The following is a 17,744-nucleotide window of genomic DNA, read 5'->3' on the forward strand; positions in this document are numbered from 1 at the left end:
CAGGACATGATGCATGTAAACACATGATGGGATGAGTCAGAGATGAGGCCTACGTAAGGTACGCTGTGGTATCAAAACACTTATTTCCAGGAAACGCTGTCGAAGGCAACGTCTGCAAGATGGCGTTGGCGGTACTGACGTTGACGTTTCTAGCGTTCGTCTATGAAGGTACGTTTCGATATCCATAACGTTAACGTTACCCTGTAAATCGTTATCTAGGGTCCAGCTAGTTTTGGATAGTTTTGATAATAATATTGATATGGTCCAATCATCCTCTTATAAGCTAGTTCACGGTTGCTACTACGCATGTGCAGTGTCAAAGGTGAAGGCCCCTGGTAAACAGTGCTCGTCTCGACATTTTCTCGATTTGCATTAGGCTCTACCAGCCTCCGCGGGTCGCTGGGAAAATAGTAGAAATTGGTCGAAATAGAGTCAATTGTATGAAGGGAGTCGGCTACTGTTTCAGAGCTTTAGAATCGAAGCCTGTTTCTGGGCTTCAAAATTAAAGCCCTGTTTCGAAGCCCTCAGTTTCTGGGCTTCAAAATTGAAGCCCTGTTTCAGAGCTTCAAAATCGAAGCCCTGTTTCCGACCTTCAAAATTGAAGCCCTGTTTCTGAAACAGGGCGTTCATGTTTGTTTGAACGAAAGGGGTAACGTTGACTCAACCTACATTAACCTACTTGAAGCCTACAGTGCGGCCTACATTGCTGCCTACATGAGGCCTACATGAGGGCTACATTGCGGCCTACCATGCACTTTCCCCGTCACGAAATTGCCCCAGTTGATGTAGATGTCCCCCCGTTATGTGCACAATTTGTATTATCTTTATTGGTGTGGTATATGATGGTGTTAACTCCCGTGATTGCTGTAAGGAATCCGTTTACGTTATGTTTCAATATGTTCAAAGTTTCAAGTTTCAAATTAGACGCAACCTTTTAGCTATCCATGTTGTCCCCCTGCTGTCCCTTTGGTCTTTGTGGTACAAGTGGTAGCTTGTATTTGTGCACATTGTGCAGAACAGTTTACACACTGGCACTGACTCATCATCATCGATGCATCAAAATATGTATTACGTGGACTAGTACTTGAGGACTTTAAACGCCACCTTTCCGTGTATCCCTGTTGTCTTCCTGCAGTGGCTCCAGAACACTGCCCTTCAGGGCTGGGCTCCTGGTCGCTTAACTCCTCAGTTGCCATGTTTGCTCCCTTCGACTGCCCCAAGTCGGACGACCCTCCGGGACACATCTACTGCTGCGGGTTTTATGCTTTTAGACTCTGCTGCCCAGAAAGATGTGAACCCCACTCAATTGCTCTTTCCTGCCCGAAGCCGGCCCCTAGCTGGCCCGATCACGACAACACCGGTTCAAGTTCAGATTCGGGGTGAGGGTGACGTCAGAAGCTCTCTTATCAACTTCCTCTGCTTTTGTGATAAACGTCAATCATTTCAATATTCAGATCTTGTTCACTTTCTTAGCATAAATGATAAAATTGACCCACTTTCGTATCTGATTCTATTTTCCTTCTCTTTTGTGTCTGCAGAACGTACGACAGCGATGACTATTATGACTCAGATGATACCGGGTAAGCCCAACCTGTTCGTGTTTCTTTCAAATGGATAACGTTGACTAACATACGATGGTGCGTTTTGGGAAATTGTGTTGAGTTTTTTTTTGTGCTACATTTCTAGTTATTTTTTAACCTCCTCTATCATTTGACATTTTCAGAAGAAGATTACTGTAGAAGATTGGGGTGATAAAGCATGGAATATTGTATTGCCGTATAGAGAATATTGTTCAGTTGATTTACTGATTGGTAGATGGTTCGTCGATCGAGATAATTATGGAATTATTACATAGTGTCACTGGTGTCTCGTCATATCATAAAGATACTTTCAGAAGAACTAACTGAATATATAACTACCCTAAAACGTTCATTGTTCCACCTTGATTGTTCCAGTTTTTCGATCGGTCCAATTGCATTGCTGGCTGTGGCCTTCTTGTGTGTCGTGTGCATCGTGACGTTGTGCTGTAAGAACGCCTACAACAGGGAGGAAGGTAAGGTATACCAATTAACTGTGAACCAAGTGAGCACTATATATCACAGAGATGAAATGTTAATTCGTACAAGCGCAATTTTCATTTTTCACTGACGAATGATTCATGATACGTTAAATGAATCTCCGTGTAGATGTAGCTCGTTTTTCCCCGTTTATAACGGTTGACTATTGCTAGTTGCCCCAATCAGCATTGTGTTTTGCGTATTTTTGTTCTTGTTGGTTCTCTTAAATAGCGTATGCTTGAATTTCTGACCGATTCTTCCTGTGTGTTTCCCCTGTGCAGACTTGAGTAGAGCTATGGGGTCGGACGGGTACGTCGCCGCGTACGTTGACGGCACAACTTTGTCATCACCAGGCAGGACCAGAGGTCGCGTACAATTGCAAGGTATCGTTTCTGTTATCAATTTTATTTTTCTTTAGAAATAGTTATCCAGTGAAAGCAGGATAGTTCCATAATAGACTATTTTGCATATTTTTGCACCATGGTACATGCATAATGTATATACAAAAAAGTCTTTCTCTATTTCCAGCCGACGCGGTGGCCGGTACAGTGGTACATCCCACAGTGCACGTGCACCCTCGGTCTCCAGACCAGCACTCCAACCGTGCACGTGCGGAGCCGCCCACGCGGGGCTTCCCTCCCGCAGACCCACCTCCGTTCGCCCCGCCTCCCTCGTCCGCCGCGGGATTCTTTCCTTCAGCCCCGCCCACCCGGGACTTCTCTTCCGCAGACCCACCTCCGTACCAAGCAGGGACGACCCCACCCAGTGCGGCGCATGGGCAGCCGCCGTTCTCCGATGAACCCCCTCCTTATGACATAGCTACTATGTTCCCGGCTGTTAATCCACAGGACCGTGCGTTATCCTCAACCGAGCAAAGCATATAAGATTCTTGACGTATAAGATTCTTCCGAACGTAATGATGAATGATAATGAACGTCATGAAACGTCGTTGAATGAAACATGCTTGGTCATCACTCGTCTCATATTACTTGCGTGTTGGTGCACCCGACAAAATACTCTTACGTACTTGGAAAACTGTTCTTCACCGATCATGATCTACTATCGACAATGTTACACAATAGCCATACATTCTCTACTTTAAGGAAGGGTGTCAACGCGACCTGCATACAAGGATACCTCTGATTGTAATTACCTTCGTCGACGAAATGGTTTCGTCGACAAGGTTATTCGATGGTGCTTGTCTGTGTGTCTGTTAGTGAACAGAATAAGTAGAGAACGCCTGGATGGTTTGTTGTCGTAGTTGGTGTGTCGGTGTGTATGTGGGAAATCCCAAGATGATTAGATTTTGGGCGAAGTGTTTTGCATAATTAACGAGAAAAGTGTAAAAATGTGTTACATTGTATGCTGAAGTATGTGTACGTGTGGGCTCTGTTTTTCCAAGGCGTCATGCATAGGGCAAGGAGGTCCTGAGGGGTCATGTTGAGGGCAGGAAACGTCAGTTACACAAATTGGCTGTGAGCCAGCTGTAGGCATAATGGTAAGGTAGTCTCCAAGCAGACCTATGGGTTGGCTATAGCAGGGGCAGGTTTTGCTTCAGACTGTGAAAGGGAATTACTCAAGAAGGGCTTGGTGGGTGGTCATAAATTTCTGTAAGTACATAGCTTGAGTGCTGATGTACATGATTAGATACTTATTATGCAAATCAGTATCTAATTTGCATAATTAATGAGGAAAGTTTATACATCCATCAATTTCCATGATAGGACTCTTAAACATGTGACATATGTAACTGAGGAAGAGAGAAATATTAATAGATATCAGCTTTGCAAATGAGAACCTCATTGACATAATTAATGAGAAAAACTATAACTCGAGATGGTCTTGATGGATAGTCATGATTTTTGGTATGTAGATAGCTTACGTGATGCTTTGTATGATTGGATGATAATTATGCAAATCAAATTCTAACTCGCATAATTAATGAGGCAATTTTAAAAATCTGCTGTGTTCCATGATATGACTATTCAAATATGTGACATTTGTAACTAAGGAAGAGAGGAATGTTGATAGATAGGAAATATGCAAATGTGGGCCTAATTAGCATAATTAATGAGAAACTACTATAATTCCATACTAGTAAATGACGGCAATTTCATAATTGTGGCATTAGGAAGTTGTGTGAATGTGAACACCATTGAATCAAATTATGCTAATAAGGAGGGAGCTTATTTTCATAATTGATGATAAATGTTAGCATAACCTTCTTTGTTAAGCTCATAGTCATAACAAGGAGGTTTGGACAACTTATGTTATTTGGGTGAAGAGGGTCAACTGGTATGATTGATGATTGATGAAAAACACTCCTAATACGTCAGTCATAAAGGTCAAAATCATTTGACGAAGGTATGAGGTCGTAGAACTCTTGTTGTATATGCATGATTTTGTCTTTGCTATAACGTCTCCTGTATATACATGTACGTATACTACTGTTGTATCATACTAGGACCTTCTCAGGAAACATACATATACGGCGTCATACTGGGACCTTCTCAGGAAACATGCATGTACGGCGTCATCAGAATTCTACGATACGTCGTTCTACGTCCCCCCCCCCTCCTTATGACGTAGCTACCATGTTCCCGGCCGTTGATCCACAAATCCCACAAAACCGTCAGTTATCTTCAGCCTAGCGCAAGCAAAACATCATCGCTGATTCTTTGCTAGTCTTCCGAACGCAGTTTATTAGTTAAGAGTAATGAAACGTACGCGTCGTTGAATGAAACATGCTTTATTGTCCCATCTAAGATTACTTGCGTGTTGTTACACCCGACAAAATAGTCTTGCCTGCTTGGAAAACTGTTCTTCCCAGATCATTCTCAACTATTGACAATGTTACACAATAGCCATACATACAGATCGTCCACTTGACCTGCGTGTAAGAATATATCAATAGCTCTGATTGTACTTGTATATAATGTATATCTATTTCGTCTTTGCTATGACGTCTGCTTCAGCTGTACCATATATCTGTTGTATCATTCTAGGACCTATTAAAGCAGAAAACATGCATGGACGGCGTACTCAGAATTCTGTGCATGCACAGCTAAGTGGTAACCTCGAAATGATTAATTTGAATATTGAGTACTGTATCGGATTCCGCAGTTAGCAAGTCCAGTTGGGGCGATTCTAAAATCGATCGCCAGGAGTCACTGCTAAACAGGACATGACGCATGTTATCAAAAGAGACTGAATCAGCGAGGCCAACGTAGGGTATGCCGCGCCGCGCTGTGGTATCAAAACGCCGATTTCCAAGAACGCCGCTATTGAAGGCAACGTCTGCAAGATGGTGTTGACGGCACTGACGTTGACGTTTCTAGCGTTCGTCTATGAAGGTACGTTTCGATATCTACTATATCGTTATCTATGTCTAAGGCTCCATCTAGTTTTGATTCGGCCCCGATCATCAACTGATGTCACTGAACCGCGCCCCTTGGTTCAACACGGTGATGAAATATGTAACAGTTTTGAGTTATGCTTTAATATCAGTGGACGCTCCGTAGCGTTCATACTAGGCGACATGGGTATGGATGTTAATACCGTAGAACGAATGAGTTCCGTTGAAAGTGGTTGCCGTAACTGTCTTTCAATCAAGGCGTTCTTGCTATAGCTTTGTGGTACCATGGGATGTGGAGCAGGCCATACAACATGCATTTGTGCATAATTCCGAAAACGTACGGACCAGTCTACACACTGGCTCGGACTCACTCTCAAATTATGTATTACGAGGATGGGAAGGTGGCATTAAAACTTTAATTTAAAGGGAAAGGGGGATTTTTTTAAAAACAGCAATCGCTTTCAATTTCAAACAGCCTTTCAGTGTATCCCTGTTGTCCCTCTACAGTGGCTTCAGAACAATGCCCTTCAGGAATGGCAACCTGGATACTTAACTCTACACTTGGCGACATGTATGCTCCCTTCGACTGCCCCAAGCCAGACGACCCTCCAGCAAACATCTACTGCTGCGGGTTGTATTCTTTTAGATTCTGTTGTCCGGAAAAATGTGACGACTACTCTTTTTCCTGCCCGAGGCCGGCCCCTAGCTGGCCCGATAACGACAACACCGGTTCAAGTTCAGATTCAGGGTGAGAGAACGATTAAGACTATAAATTTCCTCTGTTTATGTGGTAAACTAGCCTCTACCAGGCTCCACGGATTGCTGGGATAATAGTAGCAATTGGCCAAATAGGGTATTTAAAGTATGCCAAGGACAGTCGGCTATGGACAGAAGGTCAAATAAGGTGGCCTATTACCGACTACCCTTGGCATATTTTTCACTCTGTTGGGACAATCTGTACTATCAGTTTCCCGGCGATGCGCGGAGACAGGTTTAGCAAGAAGATACCGACAATGCAAGCATCTTAATAAAGAATAACGTTTTTCCGTGGGTCGCCTATTGACCTTCTATCCATAGCCGACTACCCTTGGCAAGTGGCATGCTATTCACTCTATTTGGCCAATTTCTACTAAGATTTATTTTCCCAGCGATCCGCGGAGCCTGGTAGAGGCTAGTGGTAAGCGTCAATCATTGCACTGTTTTAGATGCGGTGCATCTTGATAACTTTCTCCTAGGACATTATGTAATCACGGTCCTGGATTTCTCAGTATATAAAACAAAATTGTTTGTGCTCCTATTTCGCATTTGCCTTCGCTAATTTCTTTTTTCTTCTCCTCCGTGTCTGCAGAACGTACGACAGCGATGACTATTATGACTCAAGTGATAGCGAGTAAGTCAAACCTGTCGATGTCATTTCTCTTCAAAGGTTCACTGACTAATTATAAGATATGAAGTCTAGGTGCGTTTTAAAGATATCGTTCAGCTTGTGCATGTCTAGTTACCTCTCAATTTCCTCTTTTTGATTGTCCATGTAAGATTATCTTGGTGTATAGATCTAGAGGTTCTTCACTTGATTGACTAATTTATTGATTGATTGTCATATTGGTTGATTTGTTGGTTGATTGGTTGGATTCGATCAACCATTTCACTGTGTCTCGTCATATCATAAAGATACCTTCATAACTATCTAACTCACTACGTATACCTAACCGTACAACTTTTACGAACCAGTTTTTCGACCGGTGGAATGGCGATCCTGGCCGTGGCCTTCTTGGGAATCGTGTGCATCGTGACGCTGTGTTGTAAGAACGCCTTCAAGAGGGAAGAAGGTAAACTACAGAATACATGTACAAAGTCACGTATGTCGGATTCGGAATCAAGTGAACAACATATACAACATGTATCACGGAGATATAGATCAATCAGTAACAGCGCAATCTTCCTTTTTCATCCATGAACATTGCGTGATATGTTGAATGGACATTGATGTAATCAATTACAGATGTAGTCTCCGAGTAGATGTAGCTCGTTTTTCTGCATTGCCTTGTGTTAGTTGCCCTACCTCCTTTCCTTTTTGTCTCTGGTGACTGTATATCTGAATGTCTTTTCTTCTAGCTTGCCTAAACGATTCTTGTATGTTTAATGTTTTGCCCTGTGCAGACTTGAGTAGAGCTATGGGGTCGGACGGGTACGTCGCTACGTACGTTGACGGCACGACGTTGTCATCACCAGGCAGGGTCAGAGGTCGCGCACAAGGTATCATGACTTGTTATCGTGACCAATGAAACACGTCATCAGCTACATCGATAGTGTCAAAGATTATTCGATACGATCGTCTTTTCCTTTTTTCCAGCTAACGCCGTGCCAGGTACAGTTGTACATCCCACAGTGCACGTGCACCCTCGGTCCTCAGACGATCACTCCAACCGTGCACGTGCGGAGCCGCCCACGCGGGGATTCCCTCCCGCAGACCCACCTCCGTTCGCCCCGCCTCCCACGGCACCGTCCGCCGCGGGATTCTCTCCTTCAGCTCCGCCCACTCAAGGCTTCTCTCCCTCAGCTCCTCCTCCGTTCGCCCCGCCTCCTTCAGCCCCGCCCACCCAAGGCTTCCCGCCCTCAGACCCACCTCCGTTCGCCCCACCTCCTTCGGCCCCGCCTACTCACTACCAAGCAGGGACGACTCTACCGGTACCCAGTGCGGCGCATGGGCAGCCGCCGTTCTCCGATGAACCCCCTCCTTATGACGTAGCTACAATGTTCCCTACTGTTGATCCACAGAACAGTTAGTTATTAGAACCCTACCATTCTTTTTAAGTCTTCTGATCACAGTTATATTATAATTACTACTAGAGTAATTGACGTCGTTGAATGAAACATGCTTTGTCGTCTCATCTTAGATTGCTTGCATGTTGGTACACCCGACAAAATAGTCTATACGTACAGGGAAAGTGTTTTTCCCCGACCATTCTTTTATCTATCTACAATGCAATGTTACACAAGAGCCATACATTTTCTACTTTAATCAAGGAAGAGCGTCCACGTGACCTACACATACAAGAATACTGAATACCTCTGATTGTATTTGTATATAATGTATACTTGTTTCGTCTTTGCTATAACGTCTCTTGTGTATACGTGTACTGGATACATAGATATGTATATCTGTTGTAACATACTAGGACGTTCTCAGGAAATATACATGTATGGCGTACTCAGGATTCTGTGCATACACAGCTAAACAGTAAACGGTTACCTCGAAATGATTTTTAATATTTAACGGGTAAGGATTTGGGCATTTTTGCCCACTACACAGACTGACGATATTGAGCTTTGTACTGTAAGACGCTGAGGACTATTTTATTTGACTTGTAACCATATCGAAGAAACCGCGATGTATATACGAAACAGGTTTGTATGATGTTGTGTCATGAATTCTTAATTTGATGTGGAATTGACGACAATAGACTAAATGGAAATACTGCAAGCCAACAGGAGATAGTAGGTTGAAACGAAGTCCAACTTCCTTTGAGGGTAATTTGATGTAACTGGTCTGATTAAAATCATGTGACTATTTTTCATGTTTCTTTCATTTGATTTCGATAATTTCAAGTGCAACATATCTGTTACGATGCATTTTGACTGTTGGGATCCGCAGTCAATCAGCAAGACCACTTGGGCCGATTCTAAACTCAATCGCCAGGAGTCACTGCTAAACAGGACATGACGCATGTAAACAAATGAGACTGAGTCAGTGAGGCCAGCGTAAGGTACACTGTGGTATCAAAACACTGATTTCCAGGAAACGCTGTCGAAGGCAACGTCTGCAAGATGGCGTTGACAGCACTGACGTTGACGTTTCTAGCGTTCGTCTATGAAGGTACGTTTCGTTATCTAACACTTATATAACGTTACCTATGGCGAATCTAGTCTTGATACGGTCCGATCATCATCTGATGTCAAACCGCGCCCTTTTTACCATAATAATTGTTGTCTTTCTATCAAGCAAGGCGTCTTTGTGGTACGGCCTAGGATTTTGAACAGGCCATGCAACATGCATTGTTTCATAACTTTCAAAACGTACGGAACAGTCTTCAACAGTCTACACACTGGCATTGACTTACTATCAGAGTATGTATTATGGGAGTGGAAACCGTAAAGAGATGAAGGATAAAAACATTCGCTTTCAATCTTGAAAAAGAGCCTTTCAGCGTATCCCTGCTGTCCCACTTCAGTGGCTCCAGAACATTGTCCTCCGGGGCTGGCCACCTCCCTGCTTAACTCTACATTAGGCGTCCTGCGACCCTTCGACTGCCCTAGGCCGGAAGACCCACCAGGAAACATCTACTGCTGCGGGTTGTATTCTTTTAGAGTCTGTTGTCCAGAAAGATGTGGCGACTTCTCCTTCAGGTGTCCGAGGCCGGCCCTTAGCTGGCCCGATCACGACAACACCGGTTCAAGTTCAGATTCAGGGTGAGGGTGACGAGATGATATCTCTATCAACTTCTTCTTCGTTTGTCCTAAACGTCAACCCATTGCAATGTTTTTAGATGCCCTGGATCTTGTTATATTTCTCTAAAGGCATTATACTTTATCTACTCAACAGTTTAATGTCCTGGCTCTCTCAGTAGATGAAATAAAATTGTTTGACCTCCAGTTTCGTATTTGCCATTTCTAATTTCTATTTTTCTTCTCTTCTGTGTCTACAGTACTTACGACAGTGATGACTATTATGACTCAAGTAATAGCGGGTCCGGGTAAGTCCAACCTGTCATTGCTTTTCCTTCAAAAGTTTGGCTAATTTAAGATATGAAGTCTAGGTGCGTTCAAAGATGGCATTGAGCTTGTGCATATCTAGCCCGAGTGTCATCATAGTTAGTTCTCGGGCTCCCATAGAGTATGAGAGCCCTGGACCTAACTAGGATGACACTCAGGCTAGTGCATGTCTAGTTACCTCTCAGTTTCCTCTTTTTGGTTCTCCATGGAAGATTATCTTGATTGATTGATTGATTGATTGATTGATTGATTAGTAGGTTGGTTCGGGTTGGTCGATTAATCATTTCATACTAAATTCATAGTGTCTTGTTACCCACTACTAACTAACTACGTATACCTAACCATACAACTTACCAGTTTTTCGACCGGTGGAATTGCGATCCTGGCTGTGGCCTTCTTGTGTGTCGTGTGCACCGTGACGTTGTGCTGTAAGAACGCCTACAAGAGGGAAGAAGGTAAGAAATACAGGTACAACGTTGCGTATGTCGGATTCAGTATCAAGTGAACAATATATATCACGGAGATGGATTATTAATCAGTTTTCATTCATGAACGTTCCGAGTCATACGTAGTACGTTGAAAGGCCATTTGTGTAATTAATTACAGAAATTATCTCCGAGTAGATGTACAGTAGCTCGTTTTTAGGCAAACTTGCCTTTTGTTAGTTGCCCTACCTCGTCTCAGGTGACTGTATTTCTGAATGTCACTTCTTCTTGCTTATTGATAAACGATTCTTCCTGTGTGTTTTGCCCTGTGCAGACTTGAGTAGAGCTATGGGGTCGGACGGGTATGTCGCTACGTACGTTGACGGCACGACGTTGTCATCACCAGGCAGGGCCAGAGGTCGCACACAAGGTGTCGTTACTTTTTAACATCATTTTCTGAAATTGTGAGACTGTTCTGAAATTGTGAGACTGTTCTGAAATTGTGAGACTGTTCTGAAATGTGAGACTGTTCTGACATTGTGAGACTGTTATGAAATTGTGAGACTGTTCTGAAATTGTGAGACTGTTCTGAAATTGTGAGACTGTTCTGAAATTGTGAGACTGTTCTGACATTGTGAGACTGTTCTGAAATTGTGAGACTGTTCTGAAATTGTGAGACTGTTCTGCATCTTAAGTCATTATTAAAAACATATAACGAGACTTCCCCTTTTTCAGCCAATGCCGTGAACGGTACAGTGGTACATCCGACAGTGCACGTGCACCCTCGGTCATCAGACCATCACTCAAATAGCTCGCGTACGGAGCCGCCCACGCGGGGCTTCTCTCCCGAAGACCCACCCCCGTTCGCCCCGCCTCCCTCGGCTCCGTCCGCCGCGGGATTCTTTCCTTCAGCTCCGCATATCCAAGGCTTTTCTCCCTCAGTTCCTCCTCCGTTCGCCCCTCCTCCTTCGGCCCCGCCCACCCAAGGCTTCCCGCCCTCAGACCCACCTCCGTTCGCCCCTCCCCCTTTGGTCCCGCCTACACACTACCAAGGAGGGACGACTCCACCGGTACCCAGTGCGGCGCATGGGCAGCCGCCGTTCTCAGATGAACCCCCTCCTTATGACGTAGCTACAATGTTCCCTACTGTTGATCCACAGAACCGTTAGTTATCAGTACCCTACCAACACTACTGTAGCGATTGATAGGCGCATATTTAATCCATAGGGCCGTTCGTTATCCTCAGCCTAGCAAAGCATATTAACTTCTCTATACGTATTCTGATCGCAGTTACTATCCTTTAGAGCAAAGAACTTGCCAATACTGTGATTTAGGTAAGATTGAGGATGAGTGTCATTTTGTTGTTGATTGTACGCTATATAACTATGACAGGAATATCCTCTTTGATTTTATAAAAGATAAGTTTCCTAGTTTTCGTCATTTGGATAGCTGAGAAAAATTTGTATTCCTTATGAAACTAGACAAGCCATATCTCATGAACCCTGTATGCTTATTCACTTACAACTGCCTTAAGAAGCGAGAAGAAATTGAACATGTACATAGTGGCATTAATTAGTATTTAGATGTAGTTAGATATCAAATTTCTGTTACCACTGTAACTATTCTTCTGCTTGTCACCATGACCTGTACTTAGCTCATCAGAGCATAAACGTGCAATAAAGGTCTTTCATTCATTCATTATAGTAATGAAACGTCGTTGAATGAAAATAAAATTTTCTGTCGTCTCATCTAAGATTACTTGCGTGTTGGTACACCCGACAAAATAGTCTATACTTACAGGAAAACTGTTCTTCCCCGATCATTCTAAACTATCGACAATGATACACAATAGCCATACATTTCCCACGCGACCTGCATAGAAGAATACCTCTGATTGTGTTACATAATGTATATTTGTTTCGTCTTTGCGTTAACGTCTCCTCGAAATACGTATATCTGTTGTATCATACTAGGACCTCAGGAAACGGCGTAATCACGATTTTGTGCAGCTCAGGGGTAACCTCGAAATTATTAATTTAAACTTGGATTTCACTTTGTACTGTAAGGTGGCTAAGGACTTCTTGGGGTATTCTTTTTTGAGTTGCAACGAGGAAACCACTATGAGTATACGCGTGACTGATCATGATATGTATGACATCGTGTCATGAATTCTTAATTTGATGTGGAATCGACGACAATAAACTGAATGGTAATATTATAAGCACGAGGACTAGGCAATTTCTTAGCCAACAGTAGATGGTAAGTCCAACTTCCATTGAGTCTGTGATAGAGTTCCATTTGATATAACTGGAATATCTGATTAACACATGTGGTCATTTTTCATGTTTTTTCATTTGATACATTTTCGTTAATGTTAAGTAACGTTATTCAGTGACACTGCTTATAATTAGCTGCATGTTGAACATTGGAATCCGTAGTTATCAAAACCACTTGCAGCGATTCTAGAATTAATCGCTAAAGGTCGCAGCTAAGCAGGACATGACGCATGTAAACAAATGATGGGCAATGTCTGCAAGATGGTGCTGGCGACACTGACGTTGACGTTTCTAGCGTTATTCTATGAAGGTACGTTTCGATATCTATAACATATTATATCTAACGTTAGGTCTATCTAGTTTTGTCACGGTCCTGATCGCGCATCTTGGTTCAACACTGTGATCAGAAAATATGAAACTATAACGTTAGCTACTTATCAGTGGACGCTCCGTAGCGTTCAAAGGCGACGTGGCCATGGGAATGGATATTGATAGAACGAATGAGCATTCCGTTGAAAGTGATACTAGTTGCCGTAAATAGTTGTTCCATGTTCTACTGTAGCATCATTTAAGGCATGATACCTGTAGTAGGACGTGTACATTATAATTAAAGAAAGTTGCAAAAAGTTTCTGCACCTTTTAATTTGCTTGTAATTGCATGGCTTCATATGGTTACAATGTTATCACAATGAGGTTTACAAAAAATCTTAAACTTACTTGATTATTCTGAAGCCTTTCTTCAAGTAGCCTACAATGGTTACTTGAAGAGGCGTACACCAAAGGGATCTTGGCGGATTTAGCTCGTTGATCACCACCCTAGCGAGGAGAGGTAATCCTGCGCGGAATGGCGCTACAAATCCGCACAAGTGGCGCTTCGGCACGACTCGATGATTCTCTAAGAAACCGCAAACAGGGGATTCGGGCGGCGACTGTTCTGTGATCTGCAACAGCGATTGTGTCGGGGATTTCAACTGTTTGTCCTGTAAACTAGAGCACATAAACAATGCGATCTCAGGCTTGAAACGTCCCTTGCGCATAGTCCCTAACAGACTTACTACGTTGGCTATAGGGCGAATAAATGGCCAGGGGCCGGAGTTCGGTCACATGGCCGGAGGAGGAAATGGACTGACTCTCCTGATCAATTATTCCCCTTTTAATATGCCGAATTCTACGACCTATACACCCGTAAAAAGGCCTGGTGAAGGCTTCATAAACAATGCAATCTCTGGCTTGAAACATGTCCTGTCCTGCATGCATTCGTCACAACATGCGACCTCCCAGACAGATACCGCCAGGGCGCGATTGTTTCTCATCACTCCTCGTGTTCTCCAAGGCTCCGCCTGGCTGCCCATCTCACTTCTGTACTACCGTCTTCAGCCTGGCGCTCTCTTTATACCCTGACGCACCGTGTCCCTCCTCCCTCCCACTTTTGTCCGACATCAACATGTTCTTCATAGACAGCGGTGGCATCAAACCCATCCATGCTGGAGATGTTGAACCGTTTGGTCTTACCGTGATGAAACTTTGTCAGACGTTTTCTACGAGACCCAAAGACGCTATGGGTGTAGTGACCTCGGTGAATCGGTATAACCAAGGTGGTTATAGGCATATACGTTGGATAATTTGTACATATAAACAAGGACATTAGATAACGTCCTTCATATAAACAAGGAATATGGATTAAGTGACTTGTATCCATGTAGAGGGAAGCTGGTTAAGTTGCTCAGATCAACGCTATGTTAGGCCGAGCTAGGTAACTTAACTTCTTAATCGTACCTGCATACAGGATATAGCTATACAGAGTGAAGAAAGTTTTGGGACAGAATCACCGGCATGCGACAGCTATAGAGCAGGTTGTCATTGTATGCATTTGTGTAAAGGACATTCGGTTCCCCGTCTTTGTGTTTCACATTCCCTGATAGACAAAGATAGACAGCTGGAGACTTGCCACTTGTAGAACTGTTTAAATAAGTGGAACAAACTGAATGGTGGAACGCAACAGGCTGCACTTTTGTCACAGGAACAGACAAAAGCAGCAGTCCAGTGTGGCACGTGGGGTGCGCTACCGTGCACGGCTGCACCTGCACTTTAGAAACCGGGAATGTGATCAAATCCTTGCAACCTGATTGGATGAACAAGCGTCACGTGGTAAGTGTCCAACGCCACCTGGTCAGTCCATTGCGTCTATGACAATTCCCCGAGTAAAAGGACCCGGGCTTTCATGTGCACTCCCCGTGTAGCGACATAACGTATGTCCGTCTCTATTGTAATAGATTATCCACGGACACTCCCCACATCATGCTCGACCCGCAGTGAAAGAGACCGTGAAGGACTTCATGCTTCCTGACTCCCCCTCCGACTCTTTGTTGTTGGTGAATGTATGAAGTTTCATGCAACGTCTTAACATCGTAGTAAAATGAAAACAAAATACATCAAAGTTTAGCTACTAAAAAGTATGGTGGTATTCTGGAATAAGATGCATCAATCTCAGTTCTGCAGACTTTAACAGAACTGTTTTATCAGACAACATACCGTTGGTGAAGTTGTAAGTTACACCAAGGACATTATATAGTGTCCTTGGTTACACTCATAAGTCATCACGGCGCAATAGTTTCAAGACCCAATGTCTACCTTCGTCACGACCTTCAATGCCTATCAGTCAGCACCTACAAACCCCAGAACCAATACACGCCAGAATTTATCATCGGTATTACCCTTTTATTGTTTTGTCCCGCGCATGCAGTGGTTGTGGGTGACCGGCTGTTGTTTGCCCGAACGTTTGACCCTTTCATTGTGTAGCAAAGTGCGCGCCAGATGTCCCGGCAACCCCTGCGGCTCCTCCCTTCCGTCCGACCGGGCCTCCCGACAACGGGTCGTCATGGTAACGGTCCTCCCGTCTGTTCCATCTCCCCCCTCCGGATAGATGTCTTTCTACCTGGACCACGTGATCGTTTGAAGCAGCGCGTGGTCGGTGGACTGTTCATTTCCAGTCAGTAGGAATATTTGCAGCTACAAATTACTGAAGGATCATCCATTTAAAGTAAGGATCACAACGAGGACAAATGTCCCTCGCCCTTTGTCGACCATGTGTAACGCTTTTCAGAAATATACCCTACCTAGCGCTAGGGATCCTGAAGTATTGTATAGGCTGCAGGTAATAGAAGATCATAGAAGTGAATGATACATGGATCTGTTTACGTTTTACTTCCTGATCATCTGCAAAAAGTTTGTCTCCTACTGGGTACCGGACGCCCGTTTGGCCATGTGGTAGTCACAGGGCATTTAGGCTTCTGGAAGGTGATCACGTGAAAGACGACTATGCACCACACTGTATATTTTGTTCGCGGGCAGATGATAGCAGTCAAGACACAACATAGAGCCTTCGTCTTCATTGCTAGGCCTAATGCGGGCAAACAAGTTAACAACGATGGGGCTGAAAGATTGTCAACCAAAGATGGACACAATCAAGAGTCAAGTCATAACGTGTCAAAGTTTGCGATCTCTGTCAGTCTATATGGGCATTTGGGGGAAGATCACTTGACATGTTCGAGAAAGGCACATCGGCTCCAGACATCAGGTCCCATCTGGTTGCCAGGCGCGCCCTTTCTCATCTGGTTGCCAGGCGACACAATATTCCATCACGTGATTAGAGACAGTGCGGTTACCCTGCCCGGCATGCATCCAGTTGTAATGAGCAATCAGCCATTGTTTTACAGTAAGCGTGACAAATTCATGGTTTCAGGCACAGGAAATTATTCAACGATGCGAGAGTTGTGACAGCTGGGTAGCGAATGCGCTGACCCGGCAGACCTCTTAATTTCTCCCGGGAGGGATGATTGGTTATGACGTACTAGTATGTTACCTGGCAAGTTGGCAACATGACTTTGGTCAACCCTACTCTTTTTGATAAGTGTGCTGGGTTCTTTCACGTGCAGAGGTTTAACGCCTGGGGTTCCCTCATACACGAGTACGAAAAGGATTAACGTCCTGTCCGAATGATGATATGTTCGCACACTTGCACTTCTCATTGTAGCATGAAGAATACAGTCCCTGCCAAACAAGTCCTACACGTCTATAGGGGCTGCGGTTTCCTGGGGTTGTTGAGATTGTCGATTTGTCGCTCAAATATTCTCCTTTAAAAGTGAACGTTTTCAATTAAGTTTGCCTTTTCAACAAATATTCACTTTTTCCTGTAACATTTGTGTAGCTTCTACTATGATGTGTACCGTGATGCATGAAAGTAACAAAATGCAGAATGTCTATATAACCTCCTTGATGTTACAGAGAAGCCTGGTCAAAGCTTACAGATAACATAACACTTAACAGCTTGCGTAATTGGAATCCACGGCAGTAGCAACCTATAATAACACATGTCATTTTAAAAGACCTTAGACCATATTGGAACGAGAAAATGATAGCACATAACTACCTAATGATTTATGAGGACAATTACTCCCTTGTGACCGGTCTGCATGCCCTCCGATCGCCATCTACATTTTATCAGTCACTGTGCCAGGTTAACTTTTGACCCACGTGCAAGAAGACCGTAAATTTTAAGAAATAATAGGAAAACTTTAGGCTGGAGCTCATTTTGGGCAAGGAGGTTTTATATATAAAACCTCCTTGTTTTGGGGGAGCAAGTATTCGGGCCCTTGCATACTTTATAGGATGGGACCCAGGCTAGGGAAACGTAGCCTAAAAGTTTTAAAGTATCTTATCAAGATTTCTTGGAGATTACTGGGATGCGACGCCTTATCAGGTGACAGAAATGAGTGTACAGAATACTAGTAGTACAGTTGTGTAGTGTGAGTTTGAGAGGTTGATTGGCAAGCTAGCTAGCTTAGCCAACGCCAAAATC

At 43.8% G+C, this 17,744-nt stretch overlaps 3 protein-coding genes across 5 annotated transcripts; all 3 read left to right on the forward strand.

Moving 5' to 3' along the window:
- Nucleotides 1-3,206, forward strand: LOC136434955 (uncharacterized). Its single transcript, XM_066428089.1, has 6 exons — nt 1-168; nt 1,136-1,379; nt 1,539-1,580; nt 1,956-2,053; nt 2,339-2,440; nt 2,586-3,206. Exons 1-6 carry the CDS (start codon nt 120-122, stop codon nt 2,939-2,941), a joined length of 891 nt encoding a protein of 296 aa, XP_066284186.1. The 5' UTR covers nt 1-119; the 3' UTR covers nt 2,942-3,206.
- Nucleotides 3,207-5,085: 1,879 nt separating this feature from the next.
- Nucleotides 5,086-8,985, forward strand: LOC136434954 (uncharacterized). Its single transcript, XM_066428088.1, has 6 exons — nt 5,086-5,410; nt 5,920-6,160; nt 6,761-6,802; nt 7,144-7,241; nt 7,573-7,668; nt 7,766-8,985. The coding sequence occupies exons 1-6, from the start codon at nt 5,362-5,364 to the stop codon at nt 8,197-8,199; spliced, it is 960 nt and encodes a 319-aa protein (XP_066284185.1). The 5' UTR covers nt 5,086-5,361; the 3' UTR covers nt 8,200-8,985.
- A 97-nt stretch (nt 8,986-9,082) lies between these two features.
- Nucleotides 9,083-12,361, forward strand: LOC136434953 (uncharacterized). Of its 3 annotated transcripts, none has more exons than XM_066428085.1 (6): nt 9,083-9,289; nt 9,611-9,882; nt 10,119-10,166; nt 10,543-10,640; nt 10,945-11,040; nt 11,346-12,361. In XM_066428085.1, the coding sequence occupies exons 1-6, from the start codon at nt 9,284-9,286 to the stop codon at nt 11,777-11,779; spliced, it is 954 nt and encodes a 317-aa protein (XP_066284182.1). In that variant the 5' UTR covers nt 9,083-9,283; the 3' UTR covers nt 11,780-12,361. The 3 variants fall into 3 exon arrangements, with proteins under 3 accessions (XP_066284182.1, XP_066284181.1, XP_066284183.1); XM_066428084.1 differs by having other exon boundaries at nt 9,645-9,882; XM_066428086.1 differs by having other exon boundaries at nt 9,702-9,882.
- The last annotated feature ends 5,383 nt before the right edge of the window (nt 12,362-17,744 follow it).

This window comes from Branchiostoma lanceolatum, chromosome 5, assembly GCF_035083965.1.
Source record: "Branchiostoma lanceolatum isolate klBraLanc5 chromosome 5, klBraLanc5.hap2, whole genome shotgun sequence".
In the NCBI taxonomy this organism is placed as follows: Eukaryota; Metazoa; Chordata; class Leptocardii; order Amphioxiformes; family Branchiostomatidae; genus Branchiostoma; species Branchiostoma lanceolatum.